The following is a 22,397-nucleotide window of genomic DNA, read 5'->3' as shown; positions in this document are numbered from 1 at the left end:
GACTAGAAGAAGTAGGGTGGTTCTAAAAAATAGGCATTGTCTCTTAAACCAGAATAAGGGTAAAATTTTCTGCTTTCTTCAGAATCATCAATAATCTGTGGATTAAGCATTTAACCCCCTTAAGCAATAATGCCTTCTGTATAGACATTGACATCAAAGAAAGACACCCCCTTGAGTTGGTGGTAAATGTGACACTACATCAGGTCCCAGAAAACCCACTTCCTTTCCAGCAAATAGAAAACAAGCAAGAACGTGAATTCACTGTCAGCTTTGAACACTGAACAAGAGGATTATACCGATTTCTGGCAAACATGAAGTCAGACCGCTGGTGTTTCTTTCTCTTCTGCTTCCAAATTGAAGTTGTAACAGGTAAGTGGCCTATTGAATATTACTTATTAAGTTATAATTCAAGTGAACATTAAGAAAAATCAAAGGTAGAAAAATTTGGCACCAAAAAGAAAGTTTTTTTTTTTTTTGAAAGTAGGAACAATTTCAGAACAGCCCAAGTACATGGCCAAGGGCACCATGCCACTCATGTCACTGTGGATGGCATTGAGTTTGCATTTCTGCCTTTGATACTGTGTTTTAATATGAAAAAATGTTTCATCAGACCATTAAATTTTAAAATTACCTGCTTGGAGTTACCTGTCAGTGGATAAAGTGGCAGAATGGCTTACTGTTCTTAGAGAAAGATGAAAGGCAAAATGACTTGTGTCAACAGAATGAAAATTAAATAGCCCTGGCATTTAGACTGGGAATTCTTTTCTGTGGTAGAAAATAAAATCGAAGGGCTTTGAAAAGAAGGATTTGATTTTAATCTTACTGGTATAGTCTGTCGTCTGAAATGCCCAGGCTGCCATAGAGTTTTTATTGACATTAAGTATCAGGGTTCCCCCTGAAAGGCCAAGGATGAGTGGATGATGTAAAAATACTTCCTAGCCCTTGTATACATTAAAAGAAATCATTCTGGAATCACTGATTCCTTCTTGTGGATGGTACATGTCAGACTCTATGTGAACAGTTTAAATAATGCCATATACGGTGTAAGTTGATATACATGTTTCTGCTACCTTTTATTCTGTGCATTTTTGTATTACTTTTATGTTCTCTTTGAATCTGAGCCCTGTTCTTGAGGCTGGAAAAAAGAAAGTGAGGTTATATTAAATGGGGAAATTCTATTAACACTAAAAGTGAAAGCAGAACTTTTAGTAGCTATAATTCTATCTAGGAGTAAATTTTTCAGAGGTACGAGAAATAGACTTGGATTATTTTTACAAAAAATAAAAAAAACCAAAATCAAATTGATCAAATATTTGATCTTGTGCTTGTTCAAAGTGATTCAAATGCTCTTAAATAAAGAAAAATGAGGAATTAAGGTCTACTTGGAATCAGGAAGGTAAATTAGGGTCCCAAGGGAAGTTCTGGGCTATTTGCCTGTTTAACTCTGCCTTTCTACAACCTCATGAAGTCCTTTAGCAGCATGAATGACATATGAATAACTTCAGAATGGAAATTTGTTCATTCATTCACCCACTCATTCATGCAGCACCGAGCACTTGCTGTGCAGGAGGTACTGTGCTAGATGCTGTATGTAGGATGAGGAGCAGAACCAGGTCAGTCCCTGTTTTCCTGAAGCTAACCAAATGGTAGGGAGAGAGACATTAACCAAATAATCCCACAAGTTAATGATAATTACAGGCAAAACTCAGTTCTGTAAGACAATGTAACAAGGAGCTTGACTAGCCTAGGTGGGTGTGCACATGGGGCTGGGGAGCACGATTCATGGAAGTCTTTGCTGTGGAAGTGGCACCTGAGCTGAGATTTGAAGGACAAGTAGGAATTAATGGGGAGAATGATAGGAAAGTGGGGAAGAACATTCCAGATCATGGAAAGAGTAAGTGCAAAGGACCTGTGGCAGGAGGAAATGAGGTAAGGTCAGGGAACTGGATGAAGGCAGACGTACCTGAGCACAGAGAAGGAAGAGGCTGGGTTTGGTGCAAGATTAGGCTGGAGGAAAGCCACACCATTTAGACCACACGAGATACGCTAAAGATTTTGGATTTTCTTTGGAGAACGTTTGTATAGGTCATTGATGGGTTTGTTTGTACTGCTAAGAAGAATTCCACTATACCAAACCAATTTGGGCAGTTATGGTGGTAGCATTGTGCCCGGAAGATTTGAATTGGTATTGCTGTTATTTCTGTGGAGGGATAGATCCAGCCTTAGGTAAGATTACTTCAAGTTGCTAGACGAAGCTGATGAATAATTGTACTTGTGGAATAATATTCATCTTAGATTCTAAATAAGTAAAATCAATGTTCACTCTTATGCAGAAAACTATGCCATGTGGCATGCTGTTTGACATGTCGCAAAACTGAGGCATGAGTGGCTGAATGGTGGTAATAAATCTGCTAAAAATCATCAAAACATCAGCACAATACACGTATCCAGCATCTACCATTTTAAAAGCTCTAAACACAAAGAGCCAAACTCAAGTAAACTAAGTACTTGCAGGTCCTCTTTGTCATATTTTTAATCCTTCCAACTATGTAGACTTTCTCATACCACGAAGATGTAGATATTCTTGCCATCAGTCAGTGTTTGAAGAATCTCAGACCAGGAAATGCTAAGTGATTTGTTACACAGTAATTAGTGACAGAACCAAAACTAAAACTCCAACATCCACATTCTTTCCAAACCTTGTTGAAGTTGCAGAGATGTAATGGAAATCTCAAGGGAGAGAAATTCTGATCAACTTTGTTATTTGGTTGGTGAATTAAGAAGGTTGGAAGTCTTGGTGATTTCCTGTCTTGGATGGATCCCAATGTAAAAGTTAACAAAGTCTTGTTCTTTTAATGATTCAGAAACAATAGGAAGCTCTTCACTGTAAAAGGATCTGGGAAAACTGTGAACCTCTAACTGGATTTAGAAGACCCTCTTTGTAGACTTTAATGGCAGTGGGGAGCTTGCGAGTGACCTGACGAATTCTGGTTTTAGAAAGATCACTGTGAAAGTGTGTGCACCAGAGTGGGCATAACTGCCCACTGCAGATGGTGTCTGATAAGCCTGTGTGTCTCAGCATATGGTCAGCGAGGAAGTGGGGAAGATACCGCTCAGGGCCACTTTGAGCCTTGCTTTGTCACGCAGGCATTGAAGCAGGGATTTCTGAGTTCCAGCACCTCAGGGAAAACAGCCGGGTGGAGTCTCCAGCATCTTCTCCTCCCTGGTGCTCAGAAAGTCTGTGGAGATGGACCTTCCAGCCCCTCCCAGCCTCTCCAGGACTTTGCATAAATGTCTCCTGGCAGTATGCCCTTCCAGTATTCATGCTGGATCAAAAAAAAAATCCCAATTGTCAATCTTTTCTTTGGATAGATGAATTCAGGTCATTCCCACTCAGCATGATAAGCCTATACTTGATTTTATTTCTTCAGTATTATGTTTATTTACTACTTATTTTCCTTTGTTGTTGTATCTTTGCTTTTCTCTTTAATTTTTGCTGGTGTGATGAAGTTTTTTTTAATTCTCTTCTTTGTCTCTGGTTAATTTGGAAGGTTGATGATACTTCTTAATTTACTATGTCATTATCATGTTCAGAGAATTTTAATTGAATGTCCATTTATTTATAAATAATGACAATGCCCTTGCCTGATGTGCCTAATCCCCATCTCCTGCACTGATATGAGAACTTTGGGACATTCTTTCCTTCCACTTTTAGTGTGCACCCTTGCCCCTAAATATTTTCAGTGACATCATCATTCTGGACATCTGCTCCTGTCTTGTGATCTCTGTTCTAATACAATGATCAGAAGGCTTCCATTATTTTCTTAAAATACTCCTAACTCTCTGAATTCCAGCACAAGTAAAGATGTCTTTCTTTTACCCTGATGTATGATGAAATTGAATATTTTAGTTCTAAGTTACTAGTAGCATATTCCCATTTCTTCGTAGAAATAAAATGTAGGTGTATAGGGAGGACCTAAATTCTTATCTTTGCTCACTGTAAGATTCATAATGTTATTTAGTTTTAAAAAACTCACCCCATTATTCATAGTTGTAAACTGAGCACAACCCATAACTCCTACTACTACCTCCCTATTCTAAGAATATTGAGTTTTATATGTAAAATGACTTATCAGAGTTTGTGGATTTAAAAAAATATATTTTAAAATCATTTGTAGCCTGCAATAACTAAAGAAAAGGTCACATTTTCTCTGTAAATGGCACCTTTGTGCTACCACTGTTATAATAAACTAAGTCTGACAAATGACGTTTTTTTTGGTCGTTCTAAGTAAAATAAGAATTTTGGCATTTGAAGCCTTCTTACAAAAATTCAAAATTATATTTCAGAAGGTGGAACTTAAATATGTAGAGAATATGTAACACAAATTGAAACTGTTAGTCAAAAATGATTTTTTTCACTGCTTTGGCCTATAAGATTGATCAAAACAGGCAAAGATTTGCAAGTTTAGAGAGTCAGAAATTGAGGATATAAACCTCCTCTGGGTCATGTATGACAACGATGCTTGTATCTACTCTGCTTGATGAAAAGCGAAGAAGCAGCAAAATGTCCCCAAGCAGTGTAACAGACTCAAGAGTTTTGACTCAGTTAGCCAGTACTACTGTTAGAATCGCTGGAGCTCTGTCTATGCACACACAGCACTTTCAATAAGCAATAATAGTTATTTGTTTATTTTTTATTCACATGGTTGTCAGTTTGTAATGGATGGTCATTTAAAGTTAACTTTTCTGAATTTCAGAAATTAAGGTTTTTTTTTTTTTTTTTTTTTTACAGCCAATGTTATGTTCCCCTAGGACTCAGCATCAAAGAACCCATTCATGCAAAACCAGCCACAACACAACAACAATCAACCCTCTACTGCATCCACAATTAAAGTTCTGTTTATTTTACACTATTTAGGACTAATGCAAAAATCTCATAGAAATGCCTGTTTGCACTTATTTAATTATAATGAAAGTTTCTTGTATATGTGAATCCATTTCTGTACCTTTCTATAGGCAGATAAGTTATGGGATAATCATTAAGAATTTAGACTCCATCAGAGCAAGAACCCAGACTTTGCTGTAAATTCAAATACATAGCATAGCTTAATACACAATAGTTGAGGAATGAGAAAATGTCTAAGGAAATGAATGTGTGAAGCACAATGTAAATTCATATCTAAAAATTTTTTAAACATTTTTTTTTTGGTATATGATAACCCTTTCAGTTACAGAACATGTATGTGGCACTAAGTGAATACTACTTTAAATATTTGGGGCAATAATCTATCTGATATACCCTGAAGGAAAAGAAATATCTGAAAATCATTTCCATATCTAGCTTAATGTTAAAAACCTCTTTTTGTTTCTTATTTCTCAGCAAGTCTCTTTCGCCTCTATGCTTTAGCTTCTGGAAAATGAGGGGGTAAGACTGACTAGATTATTGGACTAAGAGATTCATTAAATGTGTAGAACCTGGTGTCAGATTGTCCAGGTTCTAATTATGCCTCCATCATGTATTGACTCTATAAGCTTGGGCCAGTTATTCAAGCTTCAGTTTCCTCAGCTATAAATTAGGGTTAAAAATAGATATTCTGACTTAAAAGGCTGTTCTGAGAATCAAATGACATATTGGATGTAATGCATTTAATACAGTACCCTATACTCAATAAGCACTTAATGCTGCTGCTGCTGTTGTTATGTGGAAGCTGCTGGAACTATTGGTTTTAAAGAATTGGCTGTGCCACATTCAGTTTGAGTCTATGCCTTTTGACTGGGAAATAAATGTTTCCTCAAATTCAGTAACTAGGGTATCTTGCTCCACTTTTCTCACCTCTTCTCCTTGGCCTGTTACACTTGCCAACCATGCTTAGCCTTCATATTCTTCTATTCATTTTTATTTAATATTATTGAGCTTCTACTATGTTCCAGGTCCTGGGATTATTTAGGCAACCATGATGAAGATCTTATTCTTGTGGAGCTCCTGGTTAAATGAGGAAGATAGACAAAAATAATTATGATTGAAGATGATATGCATTGTAAACATATCAATCTAAACAAAGTATTATTGAGAGCATAGAGATGAGAGTCTTTGTCTGGGAGTCTCAGAAACAACTCAAGAAAGGAGTTACCATTTAAAAGGGTTATTAAAGAATGAAGGAGGGTTTCTAGTCAGATTAAGGGGTAATTGGATATTTTTACTCATGGAAACAGAAGTCATAATATGAAGAATGGCCAAAAAGTTCAGTATAACTTCAGTAGGTGGCCCATGAGATTGTGAAAGCATTTTGTGTCACGCCAGAGATTTTTTTTTTTTACGTTGTAAGAAACAGGACAGTAATGGAGACTTTTAAGCTGGGGAGTGAAGTGCTTTTTAGAAACATAATTTTGGGAACAGCATGGAAGATGGACCTGGGGGGGGGGCAGAGATTGGCATCGGGAAGGCCAGTCAAGAAGATGCTTCCACAGATGAGGAAAGACACGAGCAAGGTCTGGATTGGCAATGGGAATGGGAAAAAAGGATTGAATTCAAGAGATATCCGTGAGCTAGAGTCAACTGGACTTGGTGACCAACTGGGTGAGAAGAATCAGAGAGAGGAAGAAATGAGGAAGACTCTGAGGTTCCTAGGGTCAGACTAGTGACTTCCTAAAAGGATAGGGTAGGGTTTGGGTTTGGTGAGTGAATACAGTCATGTGTCGCAGGATGACAGGTGTACATTCTGAGAAATGTGTCATTAGGTGATTTTGTCACTGTGTGAACGTCAGTGTCCTTACACCAACCTAGATGGTAGAGCCTACTACATACCTAGGCTATATGGTGTAGCCCATTGCTCCCAGGCTACAAACCTATACAGCATGTTACTGAATACTGAATACTGCAAACAATTGTAACACAATGGTAAATATTTGTGGATTTAAACATACCCAGAGATGGAAAAGATACAGTAAAAAATACAGTATGTAATCTTATGAGACCACCATCATATATGCGATCTGTCCTTGACTGAAAGGTCCTTATGCAGCACGTGACTGTGCCAGTTTGGAAACGTTCCACTTGCTGTGTCAGGGCATATCCAGATAGAGATGTTGAAAGGAAGTTGGAAACAAGGGACTGGAGGTTTGAGCTGGAGATGAAAAAATGTGTTCCTGGGGTAGAAATGAGAGCCGAAGCCATAGGTGTAAATGAGTTCATGCAGTGAACACTGTGTGCCCAAAGAGCTTTGCACAGCTGCTGAGGAATGGGAAGCAACGTGGGCATGCAGGGGTGTGGATAAACTTCCTTCTCCCTCCCCCTCTGTGGAGGAGAGTTGGGTTCATTTAATCTCCTGTGATTTTCCTAGTATCATCATTTCAACTCAATGGCAATGAAATAACTAACAAAGTAACTTGTTTGCAAATTAATTACTTTGTGAATATTGCAACAAAGTTTTCTAACACCTCTGGGATTTTTCCATTTTCACAAAGAAATCAGTTTTAACTAGGAGAAAAATCAATCTTTTATTTTTCTTATTATACATGCTTAGGGAACCAAAGGTTGTTTTGTGCCCCCTGCAGAGTTCCTTGGAGAGTAAAAACAATTCACACATTGTGTGTGTGTGTATGTGTGTTCCTGTGTACTCTTTTGGCTTTTTCTCCTCACTTTTCTTCTTCACATTTTTTGGCTTCCATTTTTTCCCTCTTCAAATGCTAGAAATTAAATTAAATTGAGTTTATATTGTCTACCTTTCCTACCTCCTTGACCTCAATCACTTCTTTCGATAATGGATGTCTTTGAAGAGTAATGTAGGTTTAGAAAGAGGCACATACAAAAATCTACTAAAAAGGATTCTAAAAGTTTTAGCTAGTAGACTCATAAAAATGACACTGCTTTTATGAAAGGTAAAGAGAAGTGGTAGGAAGTACATTTTTTTTAAATGTCAGAATTTCTTAGTAAAAGATCAGATGTAACTAAAACCTAATATAAACACTGTAATTTTTAGAACTTTGTCTCTGTGTCACATTCATATGCTGTGCTAAGCTAATGCTTATCATTGTTTGATTATTGAAAATGTGTTTAATAAGCACTATCAATAATTGCAAACTCAGGAGATCTTATCTTTCTACCACTCTGAGACCTTTGAGGAGGTTTGTGGTTCGGAGTCTGAGTTAAGGAGAATAAAATCACACTGCTGATCTGTCCTGCACTCCTTGCACTGTATGGGCTCTCAAAATGTTTTCTCCAAGGGATTTTCAACCAAGAATAACACAACTGCTTGCAAAGAGTCCTAGCAGGATGGGTCCTAGCAAGACCATCTTATACTGGAGAAATGAAATAGTTTAGATAATAAAAGAATTGACTTGCAAATAAATTCTTTTGAATTAGAGTGCAATTCTCAAGTAAATGACCTTTTCTTCAGAAATTTTCTTGATAGTCCTCCAAAAGAAGATGCAAATTCTCTTATCCTTTAAAAATTTGGAAGTCTAAACAAATTACTTAATATAAAGATTCTGATTTTACTCTTGAAAACATTAGCCTATTGATATCAAAACAATTGTTATAAAAATCATAGTGAGCAACAGTTAACAGCTGAGCCTCCATTGGGAAGAATATACCGTTAAACATGGTACTCAATGTAATTAAGAAAATATAGTATCTTTCCTCCAGAGTGATTATAATCTAGGAGTTCTAACACAAAGTAAACAGATATGGATAGCAAGATAAAAACTCATATTTAATATTCTGATTTTTAAGACTCATTGCCGGGATTCAAGAGCACATATTTTCTATTTGTGTTTTTAACAATATATTAAGTGCTAAAAGATATAGTACAGTGTTTCTATCACAGATCAGTAACATGCTATGTTTATAAAACATCTGGGTATATTAGAACAGTCACTGGTTCAGGGGCCCCTGTCCTGGTCATATATTGGGCAAATTTAATTGCTGTATAATTTGGAGGATTCAAATGATCAACCAACTTTAAACTTGTGCTCTCCTCTATAGACATATAAGGGCCAAGAGAATCATAAATCATCTGAATAAGTATTTATGAGCCCAGTGGGTATTTGCAGGTAGAGAAACTTTTTCTTCACAGCTCAGACAGATCATTTTCATTAGACCTTACATCCCAGTCGGGGTGGTGTCTTATATGCATGATTGTGTATCTTCATGTGCTTGTTTCCAGAAGAAAAGCAGCATGACATAGCTAACCCAGGGATCGTGTTCCAGGTATGAGCTATATAATCCTGGGCAAGATATTCACCTTTTCTGGCTTCAGTTTAATTTGATAAATGTAAAACACAACATGAAAGGTTTAACTTATTTCTAAAAGCCCTTTTGGTTCTTTTGTTCTATATTTCATCTGCTCAGATTTATAATGTCATGAGATCTATGTATTCATTTGTTCATCTAATTATATACCCATCCATCCACCCGTCTATCTATCTATCCATCCAAAAACATTTATTGCAACTTACTACTTATCAGGTGCTATTGTAGATACTTAGGATAGGTTGACAAATAAGACCAACAAGGTCCCTGATTGTAAAGCTTGCATTATACTGGGGTAGCCAGAAAATAAACAAGCAAACAATCAAACAAACCATATGATTTTAGACAGTGATAAATACTCTACCTCAGGTAATATGATAGAAAATGGCTTGGATGTGTACTTTAGACTGGGTGGCCAATGGTCATTGAACAAGAGTTATTACTCTTGAATGATGACAAAGAAGCAGCCAGGTGAAGATCAGAGAGAACATTCCAGGTAGAGAAATGAGAAATTCAAGGTCCTGGTAACCAGCCTCGTGCATTTGAGGAATTAGAAGGAAGGGAAGTGTGACTGTGGTGTGGTGAGTGAGTGGTCCAAAATGGCATTGGAGGTGCAAGAAGGGTCACAGAAGTCATGGGAAACCAGGGCAAGGCATTAGATTCATCATAAGTGGGATGGGAAGCCACTGGAAGTTTGTAAGCAGGGCAAGGACACTATTTGATTATGTATGGCTCTCTCAGAGAATCTGGCTTCTCTTAGCGAATGAATTGTAAATGGGCAAGGGTGAAGCAGAAGCTGTTGTAGTCAGGAAGCTCTTGTAAGTCCCAGAGGGAGATTTGGTCCAGTATCAGCTGAGATGGAGGAGAAGTGGATAGATTCTGCTGAACAGAAAACAGAGTTACAGGAAATTAGGCCTTCCTCCTGCAGACAGATTTTAGCAGTGGTCCTATAAGACTCAGTTGTTAGTGACCACTCTCTAGCTACATGTGGTTGCCTGCTTCAATTATACTGCTATTTGTTGTTGCTAGTGGTGCTTTGTGGATTGACCCAAAAATATTTCATGCATGCAAGAAGCTATGTGACCTCAGGCAAATAATTTAAGCTGTCTGGACCTTCAGTTGTCTGTATATGAAAGAATTAGACTTGCTGTATGATTTCTAAGTTTAGCAGGTCAGATTGTATGATGCTGGGAAGAGGTTAAATCATGTTATAGGAAACCAAGAGTATGAAGGTAAGGGTGTTTATAGGATGCCTGAAACATGGACAGTGTCTATGAGAATTTATTGGAGTTGGAAATGGTACATTAGGAAGAGTGAGGAGCATATGAAAGATATGGCAAGAGAGAATATTGTGGAGGAGGATTTTATATTAAGAGGTGGTATGGGAAAAAAATGTAAGCATGAGAGAAAGGAAGAAAGAGCAAGAAGACAGAGATTGGTGAGGGGGATAGTCACAATTTTTCAAGGCTGGTATGGTGGAGAAATTGACCAGGTAGATTTGACGCCCAACCAGTCAGAACAGACACTGTCCATAAAAATTGGTGCTATCATACTAGTATTCCAGGTTGAATATTAGATTTGGGGAGACCATCCAAGGAGGGTGGAGAATACATCCTCGCTTTTGGCTCGTGGTATGGGAAAAGAAAAAAGAAAAATGAGAAGGAGGAGGAGGAGGGGGAGGAGTAGAAGGAGGAGGAGGGGGAGGAGAAGAAGAAAAAGAAAGAGGAGGAGGAGAAAAAAAGAAGCTCCTAGCTGCATATGCAGTTATAGGAAACTAACGTATTCATATTTTCCACAAATTTATCCATTACATGCTTTATTTAGTCTCCTTTTGGTATTATTTTTCAAATGTTACCAAAGATTAAGAAGGATTTGTGATTTGGTATTTGAGCATTGTATTAGTTTGTTTTCTGTTGCTATAACTGAATATATGAGACTGGGTAGTTTACAAAGAAAAGAAATTTATTTCTTATAGTTCTGGAGGCTTGGAAGTTCAAAGTCTAAGGGCTGCATCTGCTGAGGGCCTTCTTGCTGGTGGGGATGCTCCACAGAGTCCTGAGGTGGCGCAGGGTGGGGTATTATCTGGTGAAGAGGTGAGAGAGAGAGAAAGAGAGAGAGAGCACATGCCAACATGGCTTTTTGTAACAGACATGCTCTCATGATAACTAACCCACTCCTGTGATAACCCATTAATCCACTAACTCATTAACCCATGAGTGGATTAATTCATTCATGAGGACAGAGTCTTCATGACTCAATTACCTCTTAAAGGTCCAACCTCTTACTACATTACATCGGGGATTAAATTTCAACATGAGTTTCAGAGGGGACAGATATTGAAATCATAACAAGCATATCTGTTCTCTAGGTGCCAAAGTAATTATGAAGTAACTGATTAAACACCATAGTTGAAAACATTCAAATTGCAGATTTAGAGTTGCCAAATGGTTTTCCAGATGGAAAGCTTGAACATTGGTATGTGGAAACCTGAGTCAGCTTTCTTATCACTACATTTAATAATAAAAAGTGACCCAGGTAGTTTTTAGGTTAAAAATGATAAAATGAATAATTAAAAGTGTCCAATACAAATGACACTTTGGAATCCCCAGTTCATGTTAATGGCACATACTCTTGTCATACCATTTAAGAAAAATGGAGGCACAGCCTTCCTATCCCTACCTAAATCCTTTTGTGGGCAAGAACAACAGTCTCATTCATTTTAATTTCTTCTGACTTCCTGGAAAAGCCTGTGATGATATTGAGATAGAGAGAGAATTATGGGAACATGGCTTCCCTTGTGGAGGACTCACCCAGTAGTAAAACATTAGCTCTCTTGGTTGTTTTGTCTCATATGGATATGTTCTGATTCTGAAACCATAGAAAGTAAGTGTTGGAAAGAACTTTAAGATGTTTTTGTAACACTTTCTTATTTCCCAGATGAAGAGGGGAACCCTAGTCACAGAGCCTTCCTAGTGGCGGAGCCAGAATTTGCCTCTGGTTTCCTTGGGAATCACTGCATTGCACTTCCACAACACTGCACTGCCAACCATTAGTTTCCTCTTGTGTTGGTCACAGCGTGGGTACAAAGGGAGAAAAAGTTGCTGACAAAACCATCTTCAGAAATAGAAAGCAATACATCTATGTCTGTGTGGCTGCAGACACTTTTGCTCCAAAATCTCTTTGTGGTTTACTTGCTGCCATTCTAAAATCTCTGGGAAATTTGTTCTGAGCATTTTGAAAGGAACTGAGAACCAGTCCACTGATTTTATCTTCTGCAGCAGACGGTAGAGACGTAAGCATCAAAGCAACAGTAAGGCAACGTAATTTACTCTTAGACAAATAAGGCCCCTTCATTTGAATCTAATCTAGACCACACCTATTCTCATGCTGTCAGTTCTTCCCCATTTACCATTTGCTCACCTCGTGCCCTCTAGTTTTTAAAATGAAGCAAGCATTATTTTCCTTCTGTATTCTTTTAAACATTTTATTGTAGAATGAAACATCCATACAGAAAAGTGAAAAAACTATAAATGTATAATTTAATGGATAATTATAAAGCATACTCTCTCAGTTCCATAATCACCGCAGGTCAAGAAATAAAATATAGCACACAGAAAGCTTTCTACCCCTGTTTCCTTCCTGATGCCAACTCTTTCTCCCTCTTTAGACAAAGCTATTAGACTGAATTTTGTGTTATTCATTTAGGTTACATAATCGGTTTCTATACTTTAGTGGTTATGCAAGAAATTACAACATGCACACTTCACTTACGTAAGTTTCAAATCACATATGCCTTCCCTATCCTTCTAGACATTATGTTTTATATCGACAGTTTCTTCTAGCACATTGAAGATATAAGATATAATTCCACTGTATCATGGCTTTTATTGTTATGCTGAGACATCACCTGTCAGTCTAACAGTTGCTTTTTTGAAGGTAATCAATCTCTTTTCTCTGGATACTTAATGATTTTCACAAAAAATAAGTTTAGGCGTGCATATTTTTTAAAAAATTTGCTTGTGATTTGTCAGAATTCTTGAACCTCTGGATTGTGACTGTATTCTGAATAATTTCTAACCCATCTTCTAGTTCATCAATTCTCTCTTTAGCTCTAATATGTATTAAACCTATCCATTGAGTTTTAAATCTCAGTTAGTGCATTTGTGGCCAATTCTAGTTGGTTCTTTTTCACATTAGTTGACTTTAAAAAAATTTACTGTGTATTGCAGATATTATTACAAGTTTTTCTTTATTTCCTTAAGAATAATAAACTCAATTGTTTTATTTTGGAGACCTGATAATTCAAATATATTAGTTGTGGGTTTGTTTTTGTAGTTTGTTATTTCTGTTGTTACCCTGTTTCCTTGTGTGTCATTGTTTTTATGGTGTGCTTGTCATTGAATTAAATATTATGTGTAGGAATGATTTGAGGCCTAGGATATAAATTTTTTCTTCCCGTAACAGTTTGCATTTTTACTTTCAAAAGCCTAGGGGTAATAACAGTGCAAGACCACCTTAAACAAAATGCAAGGATTGAGGTTTTCTGGACCATTGAAGTGTTTTGAAGGTGGGTTATAATCTGAATGGGGGCTGGATGACTTCTGGTTTACCTGTGCTGTAAGGATGTAATTCTTTGGTATCCCAGCTTATTAGGGAGAGAGTTTTCTACTGGATTCATCACTTCGCAGACTCTAGGAGTTGAGACATAAAAACAAAAGTTTGAATTGGGGAGAACAGCAAATGCTCTTAGAGTAAAAGTAGCTTCCAAGTGCTGCTTGTTTCTCTGAGTTCTGGTTCTCCCTTCATATTTAACCTAGTAATTTCTCCTCCTTTGTTTTAGCTGTTTAGTCCTTTCAGTAATATTTTTAGACATTTTGTTCAGTATTTTTGGTTGTTTTGGCATGGGAATTAGTTTCAATAATAGGGACTGCCATAACTGAAAGCTGGAACACTTGTGCTTATTTTCAGAATCAATTCCCCAAGTAAAAATCCATAGTAATAAGAGAGAGATAAATTAAAGCCTAGAGATATTAAGAAAAATAAGTGTGGTGAATCTTCAATAAAATTAAGGCAACTAGTGTAAGCAGAAGCGTGGCAAATGGGTCCTCTTGCATAATGTTAATCGTATTATAAATTTCAGAAAGCAAAATGGCAATATAGAGTGCAATAATAACTTTTAAACAATTTGAAAAAATGTCATAATATTTACATAAAATCAAAATGCTGAAAATAACATAACCCAACACCCAACATTAGTTATAGTTATAATTTATTATAACTATAATTATTAGTTATGATAAATTATAATGGGTTAACATTATGCCCTGTTTTATAGTCATTAAAAAGGATAATTATGATGACTATGTAAAAATGAAATATTTATGATATGACATTAAATGACAAGAGAGAACACAAAATAGTATGTTTGCTATATGAAACCAGTGTGTTTCTGGAAGATAAAGAACAAAAATATACATATTTCTATTTCCCTGGAGGACTAGGTAATTTTTTCCTTCAAAATTCTTTACACTTGTCAAATAGTTTTCTCAAAAATAAAGACAAGAGATTTCAAAATGTAAGTAAGAGACTATCATGTTAATAATTTTCTCAAGCAATTTCAGCATGAAACTTTGTCACATTAAATAAGAAAATAGAAAAAGGAAAAAGAAGGCAAAGAACAGTTTGAATTTATAATTTAATAATTCAGAATCTGTAACCAGGGCCAAACTATTTCAGTTTCTTCCTTCTGTGATCTCTGTGTAGTTCACAAAAACAACTCTGACTTCCTAAGATCTTAAATTTATTTTAAAAAATGAAAATATAAACAAAAATCTGGGGCTTAGCTTTATATCAGGCCTTGATTCGGTTCTCAGTGGATGAAGTTCAGAGGAAACACGTTTCTGTCATTTGAAAATGATTCATCTGTTCTTTTACTCTCCAGCAGGAGGGTATAATATAAACATACGTTTATATATAATCATCTTTGGTTTAAGCTATTTTGTACTTTTGAAAATTTTTTCCCTAAACTACATCATTTCTGCTTGTTTGGCTAAGTGCTACTCATCCTTTAATTTCAATTTTAAAACTCACTTCCTTAAAGTGGTATTTTTCTGATTCTGTTGTCAAAATTATGACACGTCCCAACCCCACTACCTTTGTTTGGGTAGTATTCTATTCCTAACACAGATTACGGTGCATCACTACATATTTATTTGTTTATCATCTGCCTCTCTTATGAAAGCAGCCAAAGGGCAGGGACCATACCTGTTTAATTCATACCATGTAAATATATTATTTAATATTCAATATATTCCATGTTATGTATTCACATATGATAAGCAAGTTTCTGATTAGGTGTTTTTCTAGCGCACAGTTTTATGTTATTTTTTTGGGGGGGGGGCTTGAAGCTCTTTCAGGACTTTATGAAGAGAAAAAATTAATTTTACATTAAAATATAATTATCAGGGCAACATATACGTGAAATGTCACTTTTGCTTGTTATCTTTCTTTTTATCCAGGAGAAATCAATGATTCTGCCAATTATGAGATGTTCTCGTTTCACAACGGAGGTGTAAAAGTTTTATGCAAATATCCTGAGGTTGTCCAGCAATTTAAAATGCAGTTGCTGAAAGGGGAGCAAATACTTTGTGATCTCACTAAGACAACGGAGAGTGGAAACACCGTGTCCATTGAGAATCTGAAATTTTGTAAATCTCAGTTGTCCAACAACAGTGTCTCTTTTTTTCTATATAACTTGGACAGTTCTCATACCAGCTACTACTTCTGCAAACTATCAATTTTTGATCCTCCTCCTTTTCAAGTAGGCATTCTTAAAAGAGAATATTTGCATATTTATGGTAAGACATTGCTTTCATCTTCCAAACTTAAGAATATATACATGTTTTAACAACTTTTCTTACTAATGAAAACAATTAGACAAATAGATAACTTTTGTGTTGGAGTTCATTTAGTTGCAGTTGATGGCAATCATTTATGATGAGGATATATAAGGGATGATTTATTATCATTAATATTAATCAGTATTAATTAACAATTTATAAGTTATTCACGTAGACTGCTGAGTTAGAAATAGGTCATGTTGTCTTTAAAACACCTATACCATTAAAATTTAGGAAAAAAATTAAGACAAATAACCAAAGTCATGGCTTAATAATGGCTGTCAACTCTACTTACCTAAGATTTTAGGTTTGTGCTGTGTTTGTGGAATGGAGTGAGATGACTGAAAAATCATAGTTTTATAACGTTACTTTTACTACTAACTCTTGCAAAAATATAGGCAGAAAAGCCATTTATAAACATATATGTGTATAGTCTTTTAGGTTTTAGTTTCTGGATCCTTGCTGTAATACTGGGATGATGGTAGTTGTCATTTGCTGGATTTCACGATCGTTATGATGAAAAGCTTCATTTGATTAAATAGCTCTTTTAAATTTGATAAAAGAACTTGTGATTCAGCAGTGAAAGAGGGGATTTTATTCTCCAAGTTTTTTATTAATATATCTTTTTTCTAACACAGAAGCACCAGTTTGTTGCCTACTGAAATTCTGGTTATCCATAGGATGTGCAGCTCTTGCTGTAGTCTGTGTTTTGGGATGCTTATTTACATTTTGGCTTACAAAAAAGGTGAGCAATTTCTATCTTTTCTTGAATCTGCTTTATTGAGGTATATCAGTGATTATTTATTCATCAAAAGTACACAGTGCTCTTGCCAGACAATTCCTTTCCCCCAAGATATATCTACTAATTAATCACTTGGAGCAGAAGTTTATTTATTTATTTGTGTTATAGCATACATATGCCAAAAAAGACTTGACTCAATGGCTTACACAGAGATATTATTATTATTGTTCAAAAAATGAAGAAACTGGGGCCAAGGGAAGACTAAAGGTGAGGAGGAAGGTTAAACATAAAAATAGATGCCTTTGATTTTTTAAAAATTATTACGCGTAGGCTGCAAATTTGAATTTAAGCTTCCTAAGAGGACAGAGATGAAACAGTTATAAGTTTCGCTGACCTGCTAAGTTAAAAACAATCGGTGAGAAAGTCTTGTGAAGTGGAAATAGTAGCTGAGAAGGCAATTGCCAGCTTTTTTACATGGTAAGTTATTAGATGCCTTGCTTTTAAAGAAAACTACCAAAAAGCTATTCAGAAAGATAAACAACAGCTATGACAACAATAAAAATCTCTCTGTGCCGGGGGGTATTCTTTTTAGTTTTCACATTACACTTTCTCAATTAAAGAACTTGTATCATTCTGCATATTCTAGGAGTATGGTAGTACTCAAGTATATCCACGATGTGGTCATCGGCCAGAGAGTGTATATCTGTGCCAGACTGGAATTTGAAAGGAGAGATAAAGAGGCAAGAGAATGAGATTGGGCCCACATCTGCATCTACAGGGGAAGAAGCAATAAAAGCAAAAATGAGGAAGGAATTTCAGGAGAAAGCTCTTTTTATGTAAAGCCCGTTTCATATTGTTCTCCTACTTAGCCTGAAGCCAGGTGTCCAAGTCACATTTATATGCTTTTGTCATATTTCACTTCAACAAAGAATATAAAAGTCAAAAAATAAAGATGGGCCGGCGCAGTGGCTCACGCCTGTAACCCTAGCACTCTGGGAGGCCGAGGTGGGCAGATTGTTTGAGCTCACGAGTTCGAGACCAGCCTGAGCAAGAGACCCCGTCTCTACTAAAAGTAGAAAGAAATTATCTGGCCAACTAAAAATATATACAGAAAAAAAAATTAGCCGGGCATGGTGGCGCATGCCTGTAGTCCCAGCTACTTGGGAGGCTGAGGCAGTAGGATCGCTTAAGCCCAGGAGTTTGAGGTTGCTGTGAGCTAGGCTGATGCCACGGCACTCACTCCAGCCCGGGCAACAGAGCGAGACTCTGTCTCAAAAAAAAAAATAAAGATGGAGATGGGGAAGAGCAAACCACATTTCTGACTTTTTCTTTCAGAAGTATCAACCCAGTGTGCACGACCCTAACAGCGAATACATGTTCATGGCAGCGGTGAAGACAGCCAAAAAACCTATCCTTACAGGTACAGGGATTTGGGGAGGGAAGAGGGTCCTTTTGGGTTAAGACTAGAATTTTAATTTTTTGTTTTCAGGCCTAATTTTAGTACTTTCTGTGAAAATCTGGATTTTTCACTTTAACTGGATTTATGCTCTTTGCAATATATTGAAAACAAATAAGCAATGTGTTTATAAACCATGATTGAAAAGAAACAAACAAAAAGTTCATAAGCCACGATCGTATCAAGGCGATTTTCCAATTGATATTTCAAAAACTGGGCTGATTCTAAGTCTTCCTTGTGGAAAAGTTCAGTAAGTCATTTGAGCAGCATTTACCGAATATCGGTTAAGTGCACGTTACTGAGTCAGGTCCTGTGGGAGCTACACAGGTACATGGGAATTTGAGACTGAGAGTAGGAAAAGAGACCTGGGCTGGTGCTACCAAGTGGAAGAAGGAGAAATTAGTGAAGATATTCACTTATTTTGATGAAAAGAGTATGCAAATTGAGAGAACATGGATGGCTTCATAAGTCTCAGTTAGGTGAGACTTTGACCTTTACTGTTGAGTGTTAGAACTGAGTGTTGTCAAGTTTGAGAAGCGCTCAGAAAATCTGAAACATAAATTGTGGAAAATGTGTACGTTTTATGCCTTTGAAGTTGGAATGATATGACAAGCAAAGCCACAGCATTTTTACCACCCCTCGGTGGTCAAGGCACACACAGAGCTTGTGTTGTCAGGGGATTACAGCTTGGGAAGGGAGCTAAGAGGTCTCCTTTAGTTCACTTCCTCATTTTCTAGATGACAGAAACTGATGCCCAGAGTGTTCAGTGACTTCTGGTTCCCCCGAAAGTCAACACCACAGCTTTGACACTAGTAAAGAGCTTATCTATTGTTGCTCTGCTACTGAAAAAATATATTTTCTGTCAATCTCTGTGCTCATGAGAATGAGGTCTGTCTTAGTTGGGATTGCCACAAACAAAGCCTGAGATAAAGACTTGGGTGTGAGTATTAACAGTTGATTTGGGAGGTGATCCTGGAAGAAGGGGTGAGGGGGCAGGGAGAGTGAGACAGGCGAGGAGGAAGAAGAGCAAACGAAGGGTGCAGGACCCTCAGCTATTGGCCACAGGGGCCTGATTTCATCGGAGTGTGCAGACGCCTCCCAGAAGGATGGCAAGTAGGACATTTATCCACTGGCTCCAGTCCCACTGATGTGGGGTTGCCTGCAGAGAGCAATAGCTCTCTCTCATCCCCGAGCTATGCCCCGTGCTTGGGAAGAACCTGGAGGCAGAAAAGCGAGAGATGAGAGATGCATGGATGGCTACTGTGCTGGAACAGCAGCAGCAGCAGCTGGAATCAGAGGTGGGCGGTTTCACCGGGAGGAGTTCAGAAAATGTCTGCTGTAGGAGTCGAGGGTGGGCTGTGTACAACTTCACGGCAAATGTGGAACTGGTACTGAGTCTTGAAGCATTAAGGCGAGCTTGGATGGGGTGAGTGTGTGTGTGCGTGCGTGTGTGCATGAGAGGCAAAGGAAAGGGGAAAATTTGTTGAAGGGAATTGGCACATGGAAAGCTTTTAAAGAATTTATGCTAAATTTTTGTTACAGATGTGACTCCATAATCTGGAACTCTCTGGCACCCAGGCATGAACCACGTTGGCCAGGTTTCCCTAACCAGAAGTACAAGATTCCCTCATTTCCTGGACCACAGAGAGTCTGACTTGATTTGACCACATACATCTCCTGATGGTGTTTTGTTCATTCTGGACCAATGACTGTATCAGTCAAAAGGGATTTTAACAGACTGCCTTGGTACTGCCGAGTTCTCTCAAAACAAACACCCTCTTGCAAGTAGCCTTATAGACAGCTCAGCTCCTGTGTGCTCAACAAATAGACCTCACTGGGATGGAATCTCTGTCTCCACATCTGCTCCTAGCAATGCACACAGCCAGCAAAACAAACACATCTACAAGAAATTTTAAAAGATGCCTAGGGTACTGAATCTGCAAAGCAAATGAGCAGCCCAGGGCCAGCATCTGCCTGCATTTCACTAACAGACTACCTCTTCTTGCTGTGGGGATAGAGCACTCTTTTTTTCAATCAGACAGTAGAGGGACACACTTCAGAACTGTAACTATTTTATTTCTGAGGTGTCCATGTGAACTGTACTGTCCTAATACAAGTACATACACAGCACTCTTCTCCAGTTTCTGAACCCCAGTTGGCCGCGCCACCAAGAGTTTAGATGCTTTCTCTTGCCCTCATCCTTTTAAACATACTACAACATGCCTACCTGACAGCCTGACAGCCACCCTGAATGGGGAGCTATGTCTACATTTTTCCTCTGCTTCTTACTCTTTCTGTGTGTATAAATAAAATATATATACACATATATAAAATATACACACACATATATATATAAAATTAATGATAAATGTATTTGCCTGCATTCTCCTTGCAAGAATATTTTTGCTCCAGAAAGACATCTTATTTCCCCAAATTCAGTTAAAATGGTTTACTTTGTTGACATTAGTGGTAGGAAACATTGCCCAGAATCAAAAGCAACTTCATTTTATTATCCTGTTTTCTACCATTATCTATGTTTTCATAGTACTATTAATTACAAGTTAGGCTGTTTTTGTAGATTATATTAAAATTGCAAGCAAAACCATCTTTAATTGGCAAGCATTCTCTGGGGGTAGAGCGAATGATCCATTTAACCCCAAAGCTGCAGGTACTGTAGGTTTTTGCCTAATGATAGCCTTGCTGCCCCGGGGCTTGCAGGTCAAAATGGTCTCCATCATCCTGGAGCAGCTCTCCAGACCTGGGTGGAATTTCAAGGATTGAAGGACTCCCCTGGGCAAGGGACCACCAGGTGCTCTTGCCCCGAGAGGGTAAAGTCACCCGGGGAGCCACAGTGGGTCTACCTGCATTCTGCCCTGCGGGATCTGGGAAGAAGCACACACATGTTGGAAACTGGCCCTGGCCCTTCAATATAGTCCTCTTTAGAATATAACTTGTCTAGAAATGTCCTTAATTACCTGTAACGTGATAATGCTTAACTGGAATATTTTCCCCACTTTCTGTCTGCATGCCCAAGGCTTCTGAAGCTGTCAGTGTGTATACAGCAACATTCTTAACTTTAGGTAAAATGGGGTTATTTGGTAGTTTTAAAATTTGTAGTTGCCTGCTTATAGTTTACAAGTGAGACCTAATGTGTCATTATGCATACTTATATTATCTTAAGCATGTGTAATGCTGTATGTGTACAGTACAGTACTGAACTTGTAATTTGAATCAAGTATAGTGTTGTTTTTGGCTGACTTGGACAACCTGGCTGGCCTTGTAGGGGTGTTTCATGAGTTGTTTGCAGCTTTCTGTGAGGGAGATTGGGTGTGGGGAGGACGGCGTGCATAGTGGCCTGCCTGGTCTCGTTGTCCAAGCTTTGCCTTGAAGCATCCTCATTCCCAGCACTGTACATTTCAAAGTGAATTGTTAAAGAACAAAATTTCCGTGAAATAAAATCTGGTTTTAAGAGGAGCCACTTATCAAATAGAGTTTAGCAGTAGTAAGAAGCTAGGGAATAAACATTTATATTCAGTAACTAAAAATACCTCACTGTGTTTTTTTTTTGTGGGGTGGGGTGGGGCAGGGAACTGATGACCTTAGCGAGGACTTCAAGTTTGACCTTGTTCTTAAAAATAGTTAAATTGCTTGGAACAGTTGCTTTTTTTCATTTTCTTTTTAAATTTTGAAATGACCACAAACTTATAAAACAGTCTGAAGCACAACAAAAGGACTGTTCTTTTCTTAAGTTTCTGATCTAATGTCCTATCACCTCTGAGTAGTATGTATTTCCTATAAACAAGAACACTGTCCCCCATAGCTACAATATGGCCAACAACAGCAGAAAATTACCACTGATACATTGCTAGCATCCAGTGCTCAGACTACATTCAAGATTTGCCAGCTATCTTCATAAAGTGTTTCATAGCCCAAGATTCTGTTCAGGATCTCCCTTTGCATTAGTTGCCATGTCTGTGTCGTGTGCTCCAGTCTGGACACTTCCTCAGTCTAGATGTCATGGACGCTACACTTTTGAAGATTATAAGCAGT

General features: G+C 37.6%; 1 protein-coding gene across 3 annotated transcripts; it reads left to right on the top strand.

Moving 5' to 3' along the window:
- The first annotated feature begins 228 nt into the window (after positions 1-228).
- On the top strand, positions 229-21,887 carry ICOS (inducible T cell costimulator). Of its 3 annotated transcripts, XM_045559209.1 has the most exons (6): positions 12,733-13,186; positions 13,737-13,817; positions 15,769-16,107; positions 16,788-16,894; positions 18,227-18,311; positions 19,890-21,887. In XM_045559209.1, exons 2-6 carry the CDS (start codon positions 13,775-13,777, stop codon positions 19,901-19,903), a joined length of 588 nt encoding a protein of 195 aa, XP_045415165.1. In that variant the 5' UTR covers positions 12,733-13,186; positions 13,737-13,774; the 3' UTR covers positions 19,904-21,887. The 3 variants fall into 3 exon arrangements, with proteins under 3 accessions (XP_045415164.1, XP_045415165.1, XP_045415166.1); XM_045559208.1 differs by lacking the exons at positions 12,733-13,186; positions 13,737-13,817 and adding an exon at positions 229-369; XM_045559210.1 differs by lacking the exon at positions 12,733-13,186 and having other exon boundaries at positions 13,676-13,817.
- Positions 21,888-22,397: the final 510 nt, after the last annotated feature.

The sequence above is a fragment of the Lemur catta genome, chromosome 8 (assembly GCF_020740605.2).
Source record: "Lemur catta isolate mLemCat1 chromosome 8, mLemCat1.pri, whole genome shotgun sequence".
NCBI lineage: Eukaryota > Metazoa > Chordata > Mammalia > Primates > Lemuridae > Lemur > Lemur catta.
Note: the sequence above shows the minus strand (reverse complement) of the source record. Positions and strands in the feature narration are given on the sequence as shown.

Coding starts and splice junctions, on each gene's coding strand:
- ICOS (XM_045559208.1), top strand. CDS start 312: ATGAAGTCAGACCGCTGGTGTTTCTTTCTCTTCTGCTTCCAAATTGAA. Junction 16,108..16,787: donor AGAATATTTGCATATTTATG/GTAAGACATTGC, acceptor TTTCTAACACAG/AAGCACCAGTTTGTTGCCTA. Junction 16,895..18,226: donor CATTTTGGCTTACAAAAAAG/GTGAGCAATTTC, acceptor TTTTTCTTTCAG/AAGTATCAACCCAGTGTGCA.